General features: G+C 42.2%; 1 protein-coding gene across 1 annotated transcript in view; it reads right to left on the reverse strand.

Moving 5' to 3' along the window:
* Positions 1-2,843: 2,843 nt before the first annotated feature.
* METTL16 (methyltransferase 16, RNA N6-adenosine) overlaps positions 2,844-15,366 on the reverse strand; it is a 29,236-nt gene continuing 16,713 nt past the window's right edge. The window contains exons 8-9 of the mRNA XM_056848217.1: positions 3,551-3,724; positions 2,844-3,453 (exon numbers count right to left, since the gene is read on the reverse strand). Coding sequence (XP_056704195.1) covers positions 2,848-3,453; positions 3,551-3,724 — 780 coding nt within the window. The 3' untranslated portion in view covers positions 2,844-2,847. The remainder of the gene's footprint in view (positions 3,454-3,550; positions 3,725-15,366) is intronic.

A 15,366-nucleotide genomic window follows, 5' to 3' on the forward strand; every position in this document is an offset into this window, starting at 1 on the left:
GCCGTGGGGAAGGGGAAGAAAAAGCACTCTGTCTTGTATCGGACAGCCGGCATCTGCTCTCCTGACCTACTTCAGAAGAGGAAATTGCTGTTGCTTCTGTGTGCCTCAACAGGAGACTTTTCGGTGGGAAACTCCTATTGCTGGAGTTTGTATGGAGAGCTCAGTGCTGTTGGATGCAAAAGAGCCGAATCCAAAGACAGGGGCTGTTTGGCCTGCTCTTGCAGAAATGCAACTGTCTGGGTTGTACCACGTAAGAACGCAGGGGGAGATGCATACTATTGTGTGGTCTTGTAAAACGACAAAAACCCATTCGCGTAGAAAATTAACGCTGGAGAAAAGGCGAGGCTAGTGCGCTTCTCTCTGACTTCCGGCTCTAGTGGTTTTGCCAGCGGAGGAGCATCAAAGCGGGCGAGCCTCTGCCTGCCGTTCAAAGTAGCACAGTCCAGGGAGAAGGAGGCCTTTCTTTTCAACTCACTGAAGGGTGTGCCTGATGCACTTAGGGTATCAAATAAACTCTAATAATTCCTTTTTCATATTACAATGTTTACTAGTCTCATTAAAAATATATGGCACCCAGTTTGAGGACAATAAAAAGCAGCAGAAAGGCACCGTTTGCCTGGGGGTGTGTGTCCCCAATGTGGTGCCTATGGACGCAACCCTTCGTTGGAAGAACTTGGTGTTACAATGAGAGCTGGCGTGCATTTTCAGGGTATATAATTCTATATTTAAGGTATAAACACTTTAGAATCATAGAGTTGGAAGGGGTCATGCAGGCCATCTAGTCCAACTGTAAAGCTTTCCCCCCTAGTATCCAGCTGGTACCTTTCCACCTACAATTGCGAGTCCTGTCCTCTGCTGCCAACAGGAACAGCCCCCTGCCCTCCTCTGAGTGACAGCCCTTCAAATACTTAAGACAGCAATCCTGTCCCACTCAACCTCTTCTCCAGACTGAACATTCCCAGCTCCCTTCAGCCTTTCCTCGTAAGGCTTGGGCCCCGGATCATCCTCGTTGCTCTCCTCTGCACCCGCTCCTGCTCTCACTTGCAAAGTGATCAGGAAAGCAATTTCGGCAGCCATTGGGTGTGTGTGTGTAAAGTGCCGTTAAGTCGAAGCTGACCCGGCAGGGTTTTCAAGGCAAGAGACTAACAGAGGCGGTTTGCCATTGCCTGGCTCTGGGTTACGCTCCTAATATTCCTTGGTGGTCTCCCATCCAAATACTAGCCAGGGCTGACCATACTTAGCTTCCCAGACCAGTTCAGGCTATCCAGGTGAGGACATGCCTGACCATAACAACTGCTGTCCTTATGCTGGGTCTACTGCGAGAGCTACCAAAGCCAGGGGCTTTTCCCATTTACCTTTCCGTTCTCTATCAGAAGCGGAACACTTTGCTTATACTGCTGCTGGGGTTACAGACAAATGCTTTTTCTGAACAACGGACCTCCTTAGGTAGAACGCTGCACTCTGGTTTCTGTGGTCACGTCATTATATTTTGTGGCCGTTCCAGGATTTTATTATTGCAATTCACACTGACTGCTTGTTTTAAAAGCATGACTCGGTTCTATAAATTCCACAAACCAAGCACTCGAACAGGCAGGAAATCCATCTCTTTATGAGGGTAACTCATCCATGTTAACAGAGCCTTTGGGCACATTTTAGTTTTGCTGATAAACTTTTCCGATACTAAATTGCTGCAGAGCACAAATATACTAGACAAAGCCCAACCTAGAAAAGGCAGTATGGTAGCAGCAGAAAACAGGTACCACCGCCTGTCTTCATTTGCAATCCTGCTAGTTGCTAACGAGAAAAAAACGGCTAACGCTTAGCAAACTGGGGTTGAGATAATATTGTATTGTTTTACCGTAGACAGCTTTGGGTGGCAAGGAAAAGCAGTACAGAAATACGGTGATCGGGTAAGTTCATACAGCAGCCCTACTATTTGGTGGAGAGGGCTAGATGTAGCTTGTTTTCTGCACAACCTTAGCAGGGACACGTGACCCCCATAACTTTACCAACTCCCAACGGAACAAACCTGACTGGTGGCAGCAACGGCTCAATTCAAACTGCTCTGAACTCAACTCAGCTTAATTCTGAAGCCGATTGTGAGCATTTTAATGGAATGGTTAAGTGCGGAAACTCCCCAGCTTTCCCCCAAACCCTGCCTGTACAGCGTCCACTAAATGGAATACTCTGCAATAAAGGCTCAAGCTGGGGATTTCTTCTGTGAGCTTGGCAGCACACGGGACGGCTGTAAGTGATGAACATTTCACATACTGCAAGTCATTTACAGCCCAGTGCTATATGGATAGTACACACGGAGTTCAACAGTTATTTCTAAGAATGCAATTTTAGTTTGTCAAGCTGTTGAACAACAATAGCATGCCTCGCTCTTGGAATCCTCTTGGTGCTTGTGCATTAAAGCGCGTGTGCACTCTCAGGTCACCGCAAGCAGAACGATTCCCAGTTTTCCCCAAAGCTAGAGCTACATTACGCTGAGAAATGAGAATGGCTTCAGCAAGCAGCAGTGACCGTAGAGGCGGGCATATCTGTGGGAACTCTAAGGAAAACGGGTATAAAAACAATTGTGAAAAACTATTCCGCAGAAGAACCTACACCGCTCTGCCCTTTAAAAGCGCCACTTTCTCAGAGCACCTTGGTCGCCAAGACTCCGCTCCCGTCGCATCTAGGTTTTTTTCTGGTGTCGTTAAGAGACCCCCCCAAGATTTCACACTTTAAAAGGGGAGTTTAAAAAAGTAGTAATTTCACAGCAAAAGGTGTCATTAAACATTTTGGACACTAAAGCAAGATTACAAAAATAAGACCAGCATCATTGCTCCCGCACGGAAACGCTCAAGTCGCAACCAGCCGAAAAATCTGGTTCTTTAAGTAGGTGCAGAGCTGGTTCATTAAGTCCCTGTTCTGTCCTTCGACCCAGTGCATTTCCACCAAGGCATCCTCCCCTTCCCTCTTCACATTTAAGATGCACTTGAAAAGGAACCATTCGTTTGAGTGTCTGGCACGCTGCCCGGTTTCTGTGGCTTGGCCAGCAATGCCAAAAGCGTTGGACTCCTTTGCGCCGCTAGATTCTTCAGCACCGGCTAAGGCGCCGGCTTGCTGTTTCGCTCGCCCGCTTTCCTCAGTACATGCTTGGCTATTTCCCTCCTTAACAGGAGAGGAACTATTTACACTATCGTCCTCAGGGGATTCAAGTTCCAAGGAGCCTTCTTTGGCACCTCCCGCCTCGGTTTCTTCACACTCTGCGGTCTTACTGGAATCTTTCTGGGGGTTCTCTTTCTCTTCCGGGGCCTGCAGGAAATCTACGGCGGCTCGAGGAAGTTCGCGGAGTTGTCTGACCCGCTCTCTTTTCTTTCTCCTTAAATGAATCCAGGAGTTTTCTAAGGCGGTTAGAAACAGGCTGACTTCGTCTTTTCCGCAAGGGATGCTTTTGTGCTGGACCTGTTTCCGAGCAAATGAGAACCAGGACTTTAGAACTGTGTAATATTTCCTAAAGAAACGTCACTTCCAAACGACGAGCCTGTTACAGTTACTGTACCTTCAGGTCACTGAGAATTTTTTTAATCCACGCTGCAACGGCTTCCGTCCCTTCAGAAGCCTCCAGTCCCATGGATGACGCTTTAACAGTCAATTCTTTCATTGTTGACGCCAGAACTAGGAAAGTAATCGGCTTCCGAGCCTTTTCTAGTTTTCTTTTCTTGGAAGGGGGTGACTGAAAGAGGAAAAAAAGCCACATGCAATTATTCCATTCCACTTGGGATAATTCAAAATATTAAAGAGGACCATATTAACTCTGCAGTATTTTCCAATTAGCAGACGATGTGTATTAATTATTTTTATACATTTTTTTACAAAATAGCTGGTATCTTACATGGTAACAGCAACTAAGACTGGAGAAAATCAACCCCACAATGTAGGAATTGGAGAATAAATTACATGAATCTGCCAATATGGCTATGTGTGTGTTAAGTGCCGTCAAGTCGTTTCCAACTCATGGCGACCCTATGAATTAATGTCCTCCAAAGTGTCCTATCCTTAACAGCCTTGCTCAGGTCTTGCAAATTGAGGGCTATGGCTTCCTTTATTGAGTCAATCCATCTCTTGTTGGGTCTTCCTCTTTTCCTGCTGCCCTCAACTTTTCCTACCGTGATTGTCTTTTCCAGTGTCTATGGCTATACAGAAGCCTTTTATAAGAAAAGATTTTTATAAGACAACTGGTGATTTTTAATATTTCGTAGAACACCACATACTATGATCAAGGAAAGAGCAAGAGTCCAGTAGCACCTTAAAGGCTAACAGAATTTCTGGTAGGGTATGAGCTTTCGTGAGTCACAGCTCACTTCTTCAGATACACGAATCTGCCGTATACTGAATCAGATCCTTGGTCCATCAAAGTCAGTATTGTCTACTCAGACTGGCAGAGGCTCTCCAGGGTCTCAGGCAGGGGTCTTTCACATCACCTACTTGCCTTGTCCCTTTAACTGGAGATGCCGGGGATTGAACCTGGGACCTTCGGCATGCCAAGCAGATGCTCTACCACTGAGCCACGGCCCCTCCCCAATACAGATACAGCTCATACCTTACCAATACAGATACAGCTCATAGGTTAAAAAAAAAAAAAGGTAAAGGTCCCCTATGCAAGCACCGGGTCATTCCTGACCCATGGGGTGATGTCACATCCTTACATTTACTATTCACAGTGTATCTGAAGAAGTGAGCTGTGGCTCACGAAAGCGCATACCCTACCAGAAAATAATTTTGATAGTTGGTTCTTGTAGGTTATCCGGGGTGTGTAACCGTGGTCTTGGAATTTTCTTTCCTGACGTTTCGCCAGCAACTGTGGCAGGCATCTTCAGAGTAGTAACACTGAAGGACAGTGTCTCTCAGTGTCAAGGGTGTAGGAAGAGTAATATATAGTCAGAAAGGGGTTGGGTTTGAGCTGAGTATTGTCCTGCAAAAGTATTGTCCTGTAAGTATCAAGATAATGTGCTAATGAGGGTATGGTATGTTAATATGGAACCATTGTATCCTGAAGTGATCTGTTAATGTGTGTAATCCAAAACTAATCTGTATGGCTATTGTTGAATGTTGTCTTTGTCTGGAGGTTTTTCAGGGCAGGAAGCCAAGCCTTATTCATTCTTAAACTCTCCTCTTTTCTGTTAAAGTTGTGCTGATGTTTATGAATTTCAATGGCTTCTCTGTGCAATCTGACAAAATTGTCCAGTCTTTCAGTGTCTTGGAATAAGACCCTGTGTCCTGTTTGTGTCAGTCCATGTTCAGCCACTGCTGATTTCTCAGGTTGACCAAGTCTGCAGTATCTTTCATGTTCTTTTATCCTTGTTTGTATGCTGCGTTTTGTGGTCCCGATGTAAACTTCTCCACAGCTGCAAGGTATACGATATACTCCTGCAGAGGTGAGGGGGTCTCTTTTGTCTTTTGCTGATCGTAGCATTTGTTGTATTTTCTTGGTGGGTTTAAACACTGTTTGTAGGTTATGTTTTTTCAAAAGTTTCTCCATCCTATCAGTGACTCCTTTAATAAATGGCAAGAATACCTTTCCTATGGGAGACTGTTTTTCTTGAGTTTTCTGATTTTTGTTTGGTTCAATGGCCCTTCTGATTTCATTCTTGGAGTAGCCGTTTGCTAGCAGTGCGTGATTTAGATGGTTAGTTTCTTCCTTGAGAAACTGTGGTTCACAGATCCGTCTTGCACGGTCCATTAATGTTTTGATTATTCCTCTTTTCTGTCGGGGGTGGTGGTTGGAGTTTTTGTGTAAGTAGCGATCTGTGTGAGTTGGTTTCCGGTAGACCTTGTGACCTAACTGAAGGTTTGATTTACGGATGACAAGGGTATCAAGAAATGGGAGTTTACCCTCAATTTCCTTTTCCATGGTAAACTGAATGTTTGGATGGATATTATTAAGATGGTTTAGAAAGTCCATTAATTTTTCTTCACCATGGCTCCAAATGGTAAATGTATCATCTACGAACCTGAACCAGACTGTAGGTTTGTAAGGTGCTGATTCTAATGCTGTCTTTTCAAAATATTCCATGTAAAAGTTTGCTATTACTGGACTGAGTGGACTTCCCATAGCTACTCCATCAATCTGTTCATAAAATTCTTGATCCCATAGGAAATAACTTGTTGTCAAACACTGGTGAAATAAGGCTGTTATATCTTCTGGAAAAATCTGGTTAATCAATGAGATTGTGTCTTTAACTGGAACCTTGGTAAAGAGGGATACAACATCAAAACTGATTAATATATCCTTTGGATTGAGTCTTAACGGACTGATTTTGTTGATGAAGTGAGTTGAATCTTTGATGTAAGAAGTGGTTTTTCCAATGTGGTCCTGTAGGAGGGTGGTCAAATATTTATCTAATTCATATGTTGGGGAACCAATGGCACTCACGATGGGTCGGAGTGGAACGGAATCCTTATGAATTTTAGGTAGTCCATATAATCGTGGTGGTTGTGGTTCAGTCTTGCATAGTTTTCTGTGTGTGTCGGGATGAAGAGTGGAATTCTTGATCAGAATGCTAGTTTTCCTGGTAATTTTGCAAGTTGGATCTCGTTTTAGTTTTTTGTATGTGGCAGGGTCCAGAAGTTCCTCAATCTTCTTTTTGTATTCTTCTGTTTTCATGATCACTGTGGCATTGCCTTTGTCAGCTGGTAGAATAATGATTTCTGGATCTGCATTGAGGGTCTTGATGGCGTTTCTCTCCTTGCGTGTTATATTGCTAGCAGGGGGCTTTGCTTTACGTAGAATTCTTGCTGTCTCTCCTCTTATTTCCTCAGCATCTTCTTCAGGTAGATTACGAATGGCAGATTCTACATTTGCAATGATGTCTTCCACTGGAATTTGGGTGGGAGTGACTGCAAAGTTTCCTCCCTTAGCTAAGATGGAAGTTTCTTCAGGTGAGAGTTGTCGGTCTGTCAGATTGAAGATAATCCGTTTGTTGTCAAGTTTTGGACTGTTCTGTCTTCTTTCCTGTAATTTGTTAAACTTTTGCTTCTGTCTGGAAGTATGGCTGGTTAACCCCTGTTCCATTTTTCTGTAGGTGAGATTATCAATCTTGTCCCAATCATGGCTTCTCATTTTGTGGCTAGTATTGATATGTAAGGAAAACAACTCCTTGTCTGTGGCAGCAAGTTCTCTGCGGGTAGTGTGAATTCTCTCTCGTAAGAGAGCCCGTTCTAGATGGTCATAAATGCGGTTAGCTCGTGAAGTTTGAAAGATTCTTTTACTTGTGAGAAAAGATGGAATGGTTCCAGTGTCTCTGCATCGCAGTAGAAAAGTTAAAGAACAAAGTAGATGTGCTTTCTTGTTCCGAAGTGTTTCCAATCTCCGGGTCTGTTGAAATATTTCCTCCCCGTAGAGGCGTTCAAAATATTGTCGAAGGCTTTCACGGTCAGAGTTCATTGGTTCTTGTAGGTTATCCGGGGTGTGTAACCGTGGTCTTGGAATTTTCTTTCCTGACGTTTCGCCAGCAACTGTGGCAGGCATCTTCAGAGTAGTAACACTGAAGGACAGTGTCTCTCAGTGTCAAGGGTGTAGGAAGAGTAATATATAGTCAGAAAGGGGTTGGGTTTGAGCTGAGTATTGTCCTGCAAAAGTATTGTCCTGTAAGTATCAAGATAATGTGCTAATGAGGGTATGGTATGTTAATATGGAACCATTGTATCCTGAAGTGATCTGTTAATGTGTGTAATCCAAAACTAATCTGTATGGCTATTGTTGAATGTTGTCTTTGTCTGGAGGTTTTTCAGGGCAGGAAGCCAAGCCTTATTCATTCTTAAACTCAGTCCAGTAATAGCAAACTTTTACATGGAATATTTTGAAAAGACAGCATTAGAATCAGCACCTTACAAACCTACAGTCTGGTTCAGGTTCGTAGATGATACATTTACCATTTGGAGCCATGGTGAAGAAAAATTAATGGACTTTCTAAACCATCTTAATAATATCCATCCAAACATTCAGTTTACCATGGAAAAGGAAATTGAGGGTAAACTCCCATTTCTTGATACCCTTGTCATCCGTAAATCAAACCTTCAGTTAGGTCACAAGGTCTACCGGAAACCAACTCACACAGATCGCTACTTACACAAAAACTCCAACCACCACCCCCGACAGAAAAGAGGAATAATCAAAACATTAATGGACCGTGCAAGACGGATCTGTGAACCACAGTTTCTCAAGGAAGAAACTAACCATCTAAATCACGCACTGCTAGCAAACGGCTACTCCAAGAATGAAATCAGAAGGGCCATTGAACCAAACAAAAATCAGAAAACTCAAGAAAAACAGTCTCCCATAGGAAAGGTATTCTTGCCATTTATTAAAGGAGTCACTGATAGGATGGAGAAACTTTTGAAAAAACATAACCTACAAACAGTGTTTAAACCCACCAAGAAAATACAACAAATGCTACGATCAGCAAAAGACAAAAGAGACCCCCTCACCTCTGCAGGAGTATATCGTATACCTTGCAGCTGTGGAGAAGTTTACATCGGGACCACAAAACGCAGCATACAAACAAGGATAAAAGAACATGAAAGATACTGCAGACTTGGTCAACCTGAGAAATCAGCAGTGGCTGAACATGGACTGACACAAACAGGACACAGGGTCTTATTCCAAGACACTGAAAGACTGGACAATTCTACCAACTATTTTGTCAGATTGCACAGAGAAGCCATTGAAATTCATAAACATCAGCACAACTTTAACAGAAAAGAGGAGAGTTTAAGAATGAATAAGGCTTGGCTTCCTGCCCTGAAAAACCTCCAGACAAAGACAACATTCAACAATAGCCATACAGATTAGTTTTGGATTACACACATTAACAGATCACTTCAGGATACAATGGTTCCATATTAACATACCATACCCTCATTAGCACATTATCTTGATACTTACAGGACAATACTTTTGCAGGACAATACTCAGCTCAAACCCAACCCCTTTCTGACTATATATTACTCTTCCTACACCCTTGACACTGAGAGACACTGTCCTTCAGTGTTACTACTCTGAAGATGCCTGCCACAGTTGCTGGCGAAACGTCAGGAAAGAAAATTCCAAGACCACGGTTACACACCCCGGATAACCTACAAGAACCAATGAACTCTGACCGTGAAAGCCTTCGACAATATTTTGAACGCCTCTACGGGGAGGAAATATTTCAACAGACCCGGAGATTGGAAACACTTCGGAACAAGAAAGCACATCTACTTTGTTCTTTAACTTTTCTACTGCGATGCAGAGACACTGGAACCATTCCATCTTTTCTCACAAGTAAAAGAATCTTTCAAACTTCACGAGCTAACCGCATTTATGACCATCTAGAACGGGCTCTCTTACGAGAGAGAATTCACACTACCCGCAGAGAACTTGCTGCCACAGACAAGGAGTTGTTTTCCTTACATATCAATACTAGCCACAAAATGAGAAGCCATGATTGGGACAAGATTGATAATCTCACCTACAGAAAAATGGAACAGGGGTTAACCAGCCATACTTCCAGACAGAAGCAAAAGTTTAACAAATTACAGGAAAGAAGACAGAACAGTCCAAAACTTGACAACAAACGGATTATCTTCAATCTGACAGACCGACAACTCTCACCTGAAGAAACTTCCATCTTAGCTAAGGGAGGAAACTTTGCAGTCACTCCCACCCAAATTCCAGTGGAAGACATCATTGCAAATGTAGAATCTGCCATTCGTAATCTACCTGAAGAAGATGCTGAGGAAATAAGAGGAGAGACAGCAAGAATTCTACGTAAAGCAAAGCCCCCTGCTAGCAATATAACACGCAAGGAGAGAAACGCCATCAAGACCCTCAATGCAGATCCAGAAATCATTATTCTACCAGCTGACAAAGGCAATGCCACAGTGATCATGAAAACAGAAGAATACAAAAAGAAGATTGAGGAACTTCTGGACCCTGCCACATACAAAAAACTAAAACGAGATCCAACTTGCAAAATTACCAGGAAAACTAGCATTCTGATCAAGAATTCCACTCTTCATCCCGACACACACAGAAAACTATGCAAGACTGAACCACAACCACCACGATTATATGGACTACCTAAAATTCATAAGGATTCCGTTCCACTCCGACCCATCGTGAGTGCCATTGGTTCCCCAACATATGAATTAGCTAAATATTTGACCACCCTCCTACAGGACCACATTGGAAAAACCACTTCTTACATCAAAGATTCAACTCACTTCATCAACAAAATCAGTCCGTTAAGACTCAATCCAAAGGATATATTAATCAGTTTTGATGTTGTATCCCTCTTTACCAAGGTTCCAGTTAAAGACACAATCTCATTGATTAACCAGATTTTTCCAGAAGATATAACAGCCTTATTTCACCAGTGTTTGACAACAAGTTATTTCCTATGGGATCAAGAATTTTATGAACAGATTGATGGAGTAGCTATGGGAAGTCCACTCAGTCCAGTAATAGCAAACTTTTACATGGAATATTTTGAAAAGACAGCATTAGAATCAGCACCTTACAAACCTACAGTCTGGTTCAGGTTCGTAGATGATACATTTACCATTTGGAGCCATGGTGAAGAAAAATTAATGGACTTTCTAAACCATCTTAATAATATCCATCCAAACATTCAGTTTACCATGGAAAAGGAAATTGAGGGTAAACTCCCATTTCTTGATACCCTTGTCATCCGTAAATCAAACCTTCAGTTAGGTCACAAGGTCTACCGGAAACCAACTCACACAGATCGCTACTTACACAAAAACTCCAACCACCACCCCCGACAGAAAAGAGGAATAATCAAAACATTAATGGACCGTGCAAGACGGATCTGTGAACCACAGTTTCTCAAGGAAGAAACTAACCATCTAAATCACGCACTGCTAGCAAACGGCTACTCCAAGAATGAAATCAGAAGGGCCATTGAACCAAACAAAAATCAGAAAACTCAAGAAAAACAGTCTCCCATAGGAAAGGTATTCTTGCCATTTATTAAAGGAGTCACTGATAGGATGGAGAAACTTTTGAAAAAACATAACCTACAAACAGTGTTTAAACCCACCAAGAAAATACAACAAATGCTACGATCAGCAAAAGACAAAAGAGACCCCCTCACCTCTGCAGGAGTATATCGTATACCTTGCAGCTGTGGAGAAGTTTACATCGGGACCACAAAACGCAGCATACAAACAAGGATAAAAGAACATGAAAGATACTGCAGACTTGGTCAACCTGAGAAATCAGCAGTGGCTGAACATGGACTGACACAAACAGGACACAGGGTCTTATTCCAAGACACTGAAAGACTGGACAATTCTACCAACTATTTTGTCAGATTGCACAGAGAAGCCATTGAAATTCATAAACATCAGCACAACTTTAACAGAAAAGAGGAGAGTTTAAGAATGAATAAGGCTTGGCTTCCTGCCCTGAAAAACCTCCAGACAAAGACAACATTCAACAATAGCCATACAGATTAGTTTTGGATTACACACATTAACAGATCACTTCAGGATACAATGGTTCCATATTAACATACCATACCCTCATTAGCACATTATCTTGATACTTACAGGACAATACTTTTGCAGGACAATACTCAGCTCAAACCCAACCCCTTTCTGACTATATATTACTCTTCCTACACCCTTGACACTGAGAGACACTGTCCTTCAGTGTTACTACTCTGAAGATGCCTGCCACAGTTGCTGGCGAAACGTCAGGAAAGAAAATTCCAAGACCACGGTTACACACCCCGGATAACCTACAAGAACCAATGAACTCTGACCGTGAAAGCCTTCGACAATATTTTGAACGCCTCTACGGGGAGGAAATATTTCAACAGACCCGGAGATTGGAAACACTTCGGAACAAGAAAGCACATCTACTTTGTTCTTTAACTTTTCTACTGCGATGCAGAGACACTGGAACCATTCCATCTTTTCTCACAAGTAAAAGAATCTTTCAAACTTCACGAGCTAACCGCATTTATGACCATCTAGAACGGGCTCTCTTACGAGAGAGAATTCACACTACCCGCAGAGAACTTGCTGCCACAGACAAGGAGTTGTTTTCCTTACATATCAATACTAGCCACAAAATGAGAAGCCATGATTGGGACAAGATTGATAATCTCACCTACAGAAAAATGGAACAGGGGTTAACCAGCCATACTTCCAGACAGAAGCAAAAGTTTAACAAATTACAGGAAAGAAGACAGAACAGTCCAAAACTTGACAACAAACGGATTATCTTCAATCTGACAGACCGACAACTCTCACCTGAAGAAACTTCCATCTTAGCTAAGGGAGGAAACTTTGCAGTCACTTCCACCCAAATTCCAGTGGAAGACATCATTGCAAATGTAGAATCTGCCATTCGTAATCTACCTGAAGAAGATGCTGAGGAAATAAGAGGAGAGACAGCAAGAATTCTACGTAAAGCAAAGCCCCCTGCTAGCAATATAACACGCAAGGAGAGAAACGCCATCAAGACCCTCAATGCAGATCCAGAAATCATTATTCTACCAGCTGACAAAGGCAATGCCACAGTGATCATGAAAACAGAAGAATACAAAAAGAAGATTGAGGAACTTCTGGACCCTGCCACATACAAAAAACTAAAACGAGATCCAACTTGCAAAATTACCAGGAAAACTAGCATTCTGATCAAGAATTCCACTCTTCATCCCGACACACACAGAAAACTATGCAAGACTGAACCACAACCACCACGATTATATGGACTACCTAAAATTCATAAGGATTCCGTTCCACTCCGACCCATCGTGAGTGCCATTGGTTCCCCAACATATGAATTAGCTAAATATTTGACCACCCTCCTACAGGACCACATTGGAAAAACCACTTCTTACATCAAAGATTCAACTCACTTCATCAACAAAATCAGTCCGTTAAGACTCAATCCAAAGGATATATTAATCAGTTTTGATGTTGTATCCCTCTTTACCAAGGTTCCAGTTAAAGACACAATCTCATTGATTAACCAGATTTTTCCAGAAGATATAACAGCCTTATTTCACCAGTGTTTGACAACAAGTTATTTCCTATGGGATCAAGAATTTTATGAACAGATTGATGGAGTAGCTATGGGAAGTCCACTCAGTCCAGTAATAGCAAACTTTTACATGGAATATTTTGAAAAGACAGCATTAGAATCAGCACCTTACAAACCTACAGTCTGGTTCAGGTTCGTAGATGATACATTTACCATTTGGAGCCATGGTGAAGAAAAATTAATGGACTTTCTAAACCATCTTAATAATATCCATCCAAACATTCAGTTTACCATGGAAAAGGAAATTGAGGGTAAACTCCCATTTCTTGATACCCTTGTCATCCGTAAATCAAACCTTCAGTTAGGTCACAAGGTCTACCGGAAACCAACTCACACAGATCGCTACTTACACAAAAACTCCAACCACCACCCCCGACAGAAAAGAGGAATAATCAAAACATTAATGGACCGTGCAAGACGGATCTGTGAACCACAGTTTCTCAAGGAAGAAACTAACCATCTAAATCACGCACTGCTAGCAAACGGCTACTCCAAGAATGAAATCAGAAGGGCCATTGAACCAAACAAAAATCAGAAAACTCAAGAAAAACAGTCTCCCATAGGAAAGGTATTCTTGCCATTTATTAAAGGAGTCACTGATAGGATGGAGAAACTTTTGAAAAAACATAACCTACAAACAGTGTTTAAACCCACCAAGAAAATACAACAAATGCTACGATCAGCAAAAGACAAAAGAGACCCCCTCACCTCTGCAGGAGTATATCGTATACCTTGCAGCTGTGGAGAAGTTTACATCGGGACCACAAAACGCAGCATACAAACAAGGATAAAAGAACATGAAAGATACTGCAGACTTGGTCAACCTGAGAAATCAGCAGTGGCTGAACATGGACTGACACAAACAGGACACAGGGTCTTATTCCAAGACACTGAAAGACTGGACAATTTTGTCAGATTGCACAGAGAAGCCATTGAAATTCATAAACATCAGCACAACTTTAACAGAAAAGAGGAGAGTTTAAGAATGAATAAGGCTTGGCTTCCTGCCCTGAAAAACCTCCAGACAAAGACAACATTCAACAATAGCCATACAGATTAGTTTTGGATTACACACATTAACAGATCACTTCAGGATACAATGGTTCCATATTAACATACCATACCCTCATTAGCACATTATCTTGATACTTACAGGACAATACTTTTGCAGGACAATACTCAGCTCAAACCCAACCCCTTTCTGACTATATATTACTCTTCCTACACCCTTGACACTGAGAGACACTGTCCTTCAGTGTTACTACTCTGAAGATGCCTGCCACAGTTGCTGGCGAAACGTCAGGAAAGAAAATTCCAAGACCACGGTTACACACCCCGGATAACCTACAAGAACCAATGAACTCTGACCGTGAAAGCCTTCGACAATATTTTGAACGCCTCTACGGGGAGGAAATATTTCAACAGACCCGGAGATTGGAAACACTTCGGAACAAGAAAGCACATCTACTTTGTTCTTTAACTTTTCTACTGCGATGCAGAGACACTGGAACCATTCCATCTTTTCTCACAAGTAAAAGAATCTTTCAAACTTCACGAGCTAACCGCATTTATGACCATCTAGAACGGGCTCTCTTACGAGAGAGAATTCACACTACCCGCAGAGAACTTGCTGCCACAGACAAGGAGTTGTTTTCCTTACATATCAATACTAGCCACAAAATGAGAAGCCATGATTGGGACAAGATTGATAATCTCACCTACAGAAAAATGGAACAGGGGTTAACCAGCCATACTTCCAGACAGAAGCAAAAGTTTAACAAATTACAGGAAAGAAGACAGAACAGTCCAAAACTTGACAACAAACGGATTATCTTCAATCTGACAGACCGACAACTCTCACCTGAAGAAACTTCCATCTTAGCTAAGGGAGGAAACTTTGCAGTCACTCCCACCCAAATTCCAGTGGAAGACATCATTGCAAATGTAGAATCTGCCATTCGTAATCTACCTGAAGAAGATGCTGAGGAAATAAGAGGAGAGACAGCAAGAATTCTACGTAAAGCAAAGCCCCCTGCTAGCAATATAACACGCAAGGAGAGAAACGCCATCAAGACCCTCAATGCAGATCCAGAAATCATTATTCTACCAGCTGACAAAGGCAATGCCACAGTGATCATGAAAACAGAAGAATACAAAAAGAAGATTGAGGAACTTCTGGACCCTGCCACATACAAAAAACTAAAACGAGATCCAACTTGCAAAATTACCAGGAAAACTAGCATTCTGATCAAGAATTC

This window comes from Euleptes europaea, chromosome 4 (genome assembly GCF_029931775.1).
Source record: "Euleptes europaea isolate rEulEur1 chromosome 4, rEulEur1.hap1, whole genome shotgun sequence".
In the NCBI taxonomy this organism is placed as follows: domain Eukaryota; kingdom Metazoa; phylum Chordata; class Lepidosauria; order Squamata; family Sphaerodactylidae; genus Euleptes; species Euleptes europaea.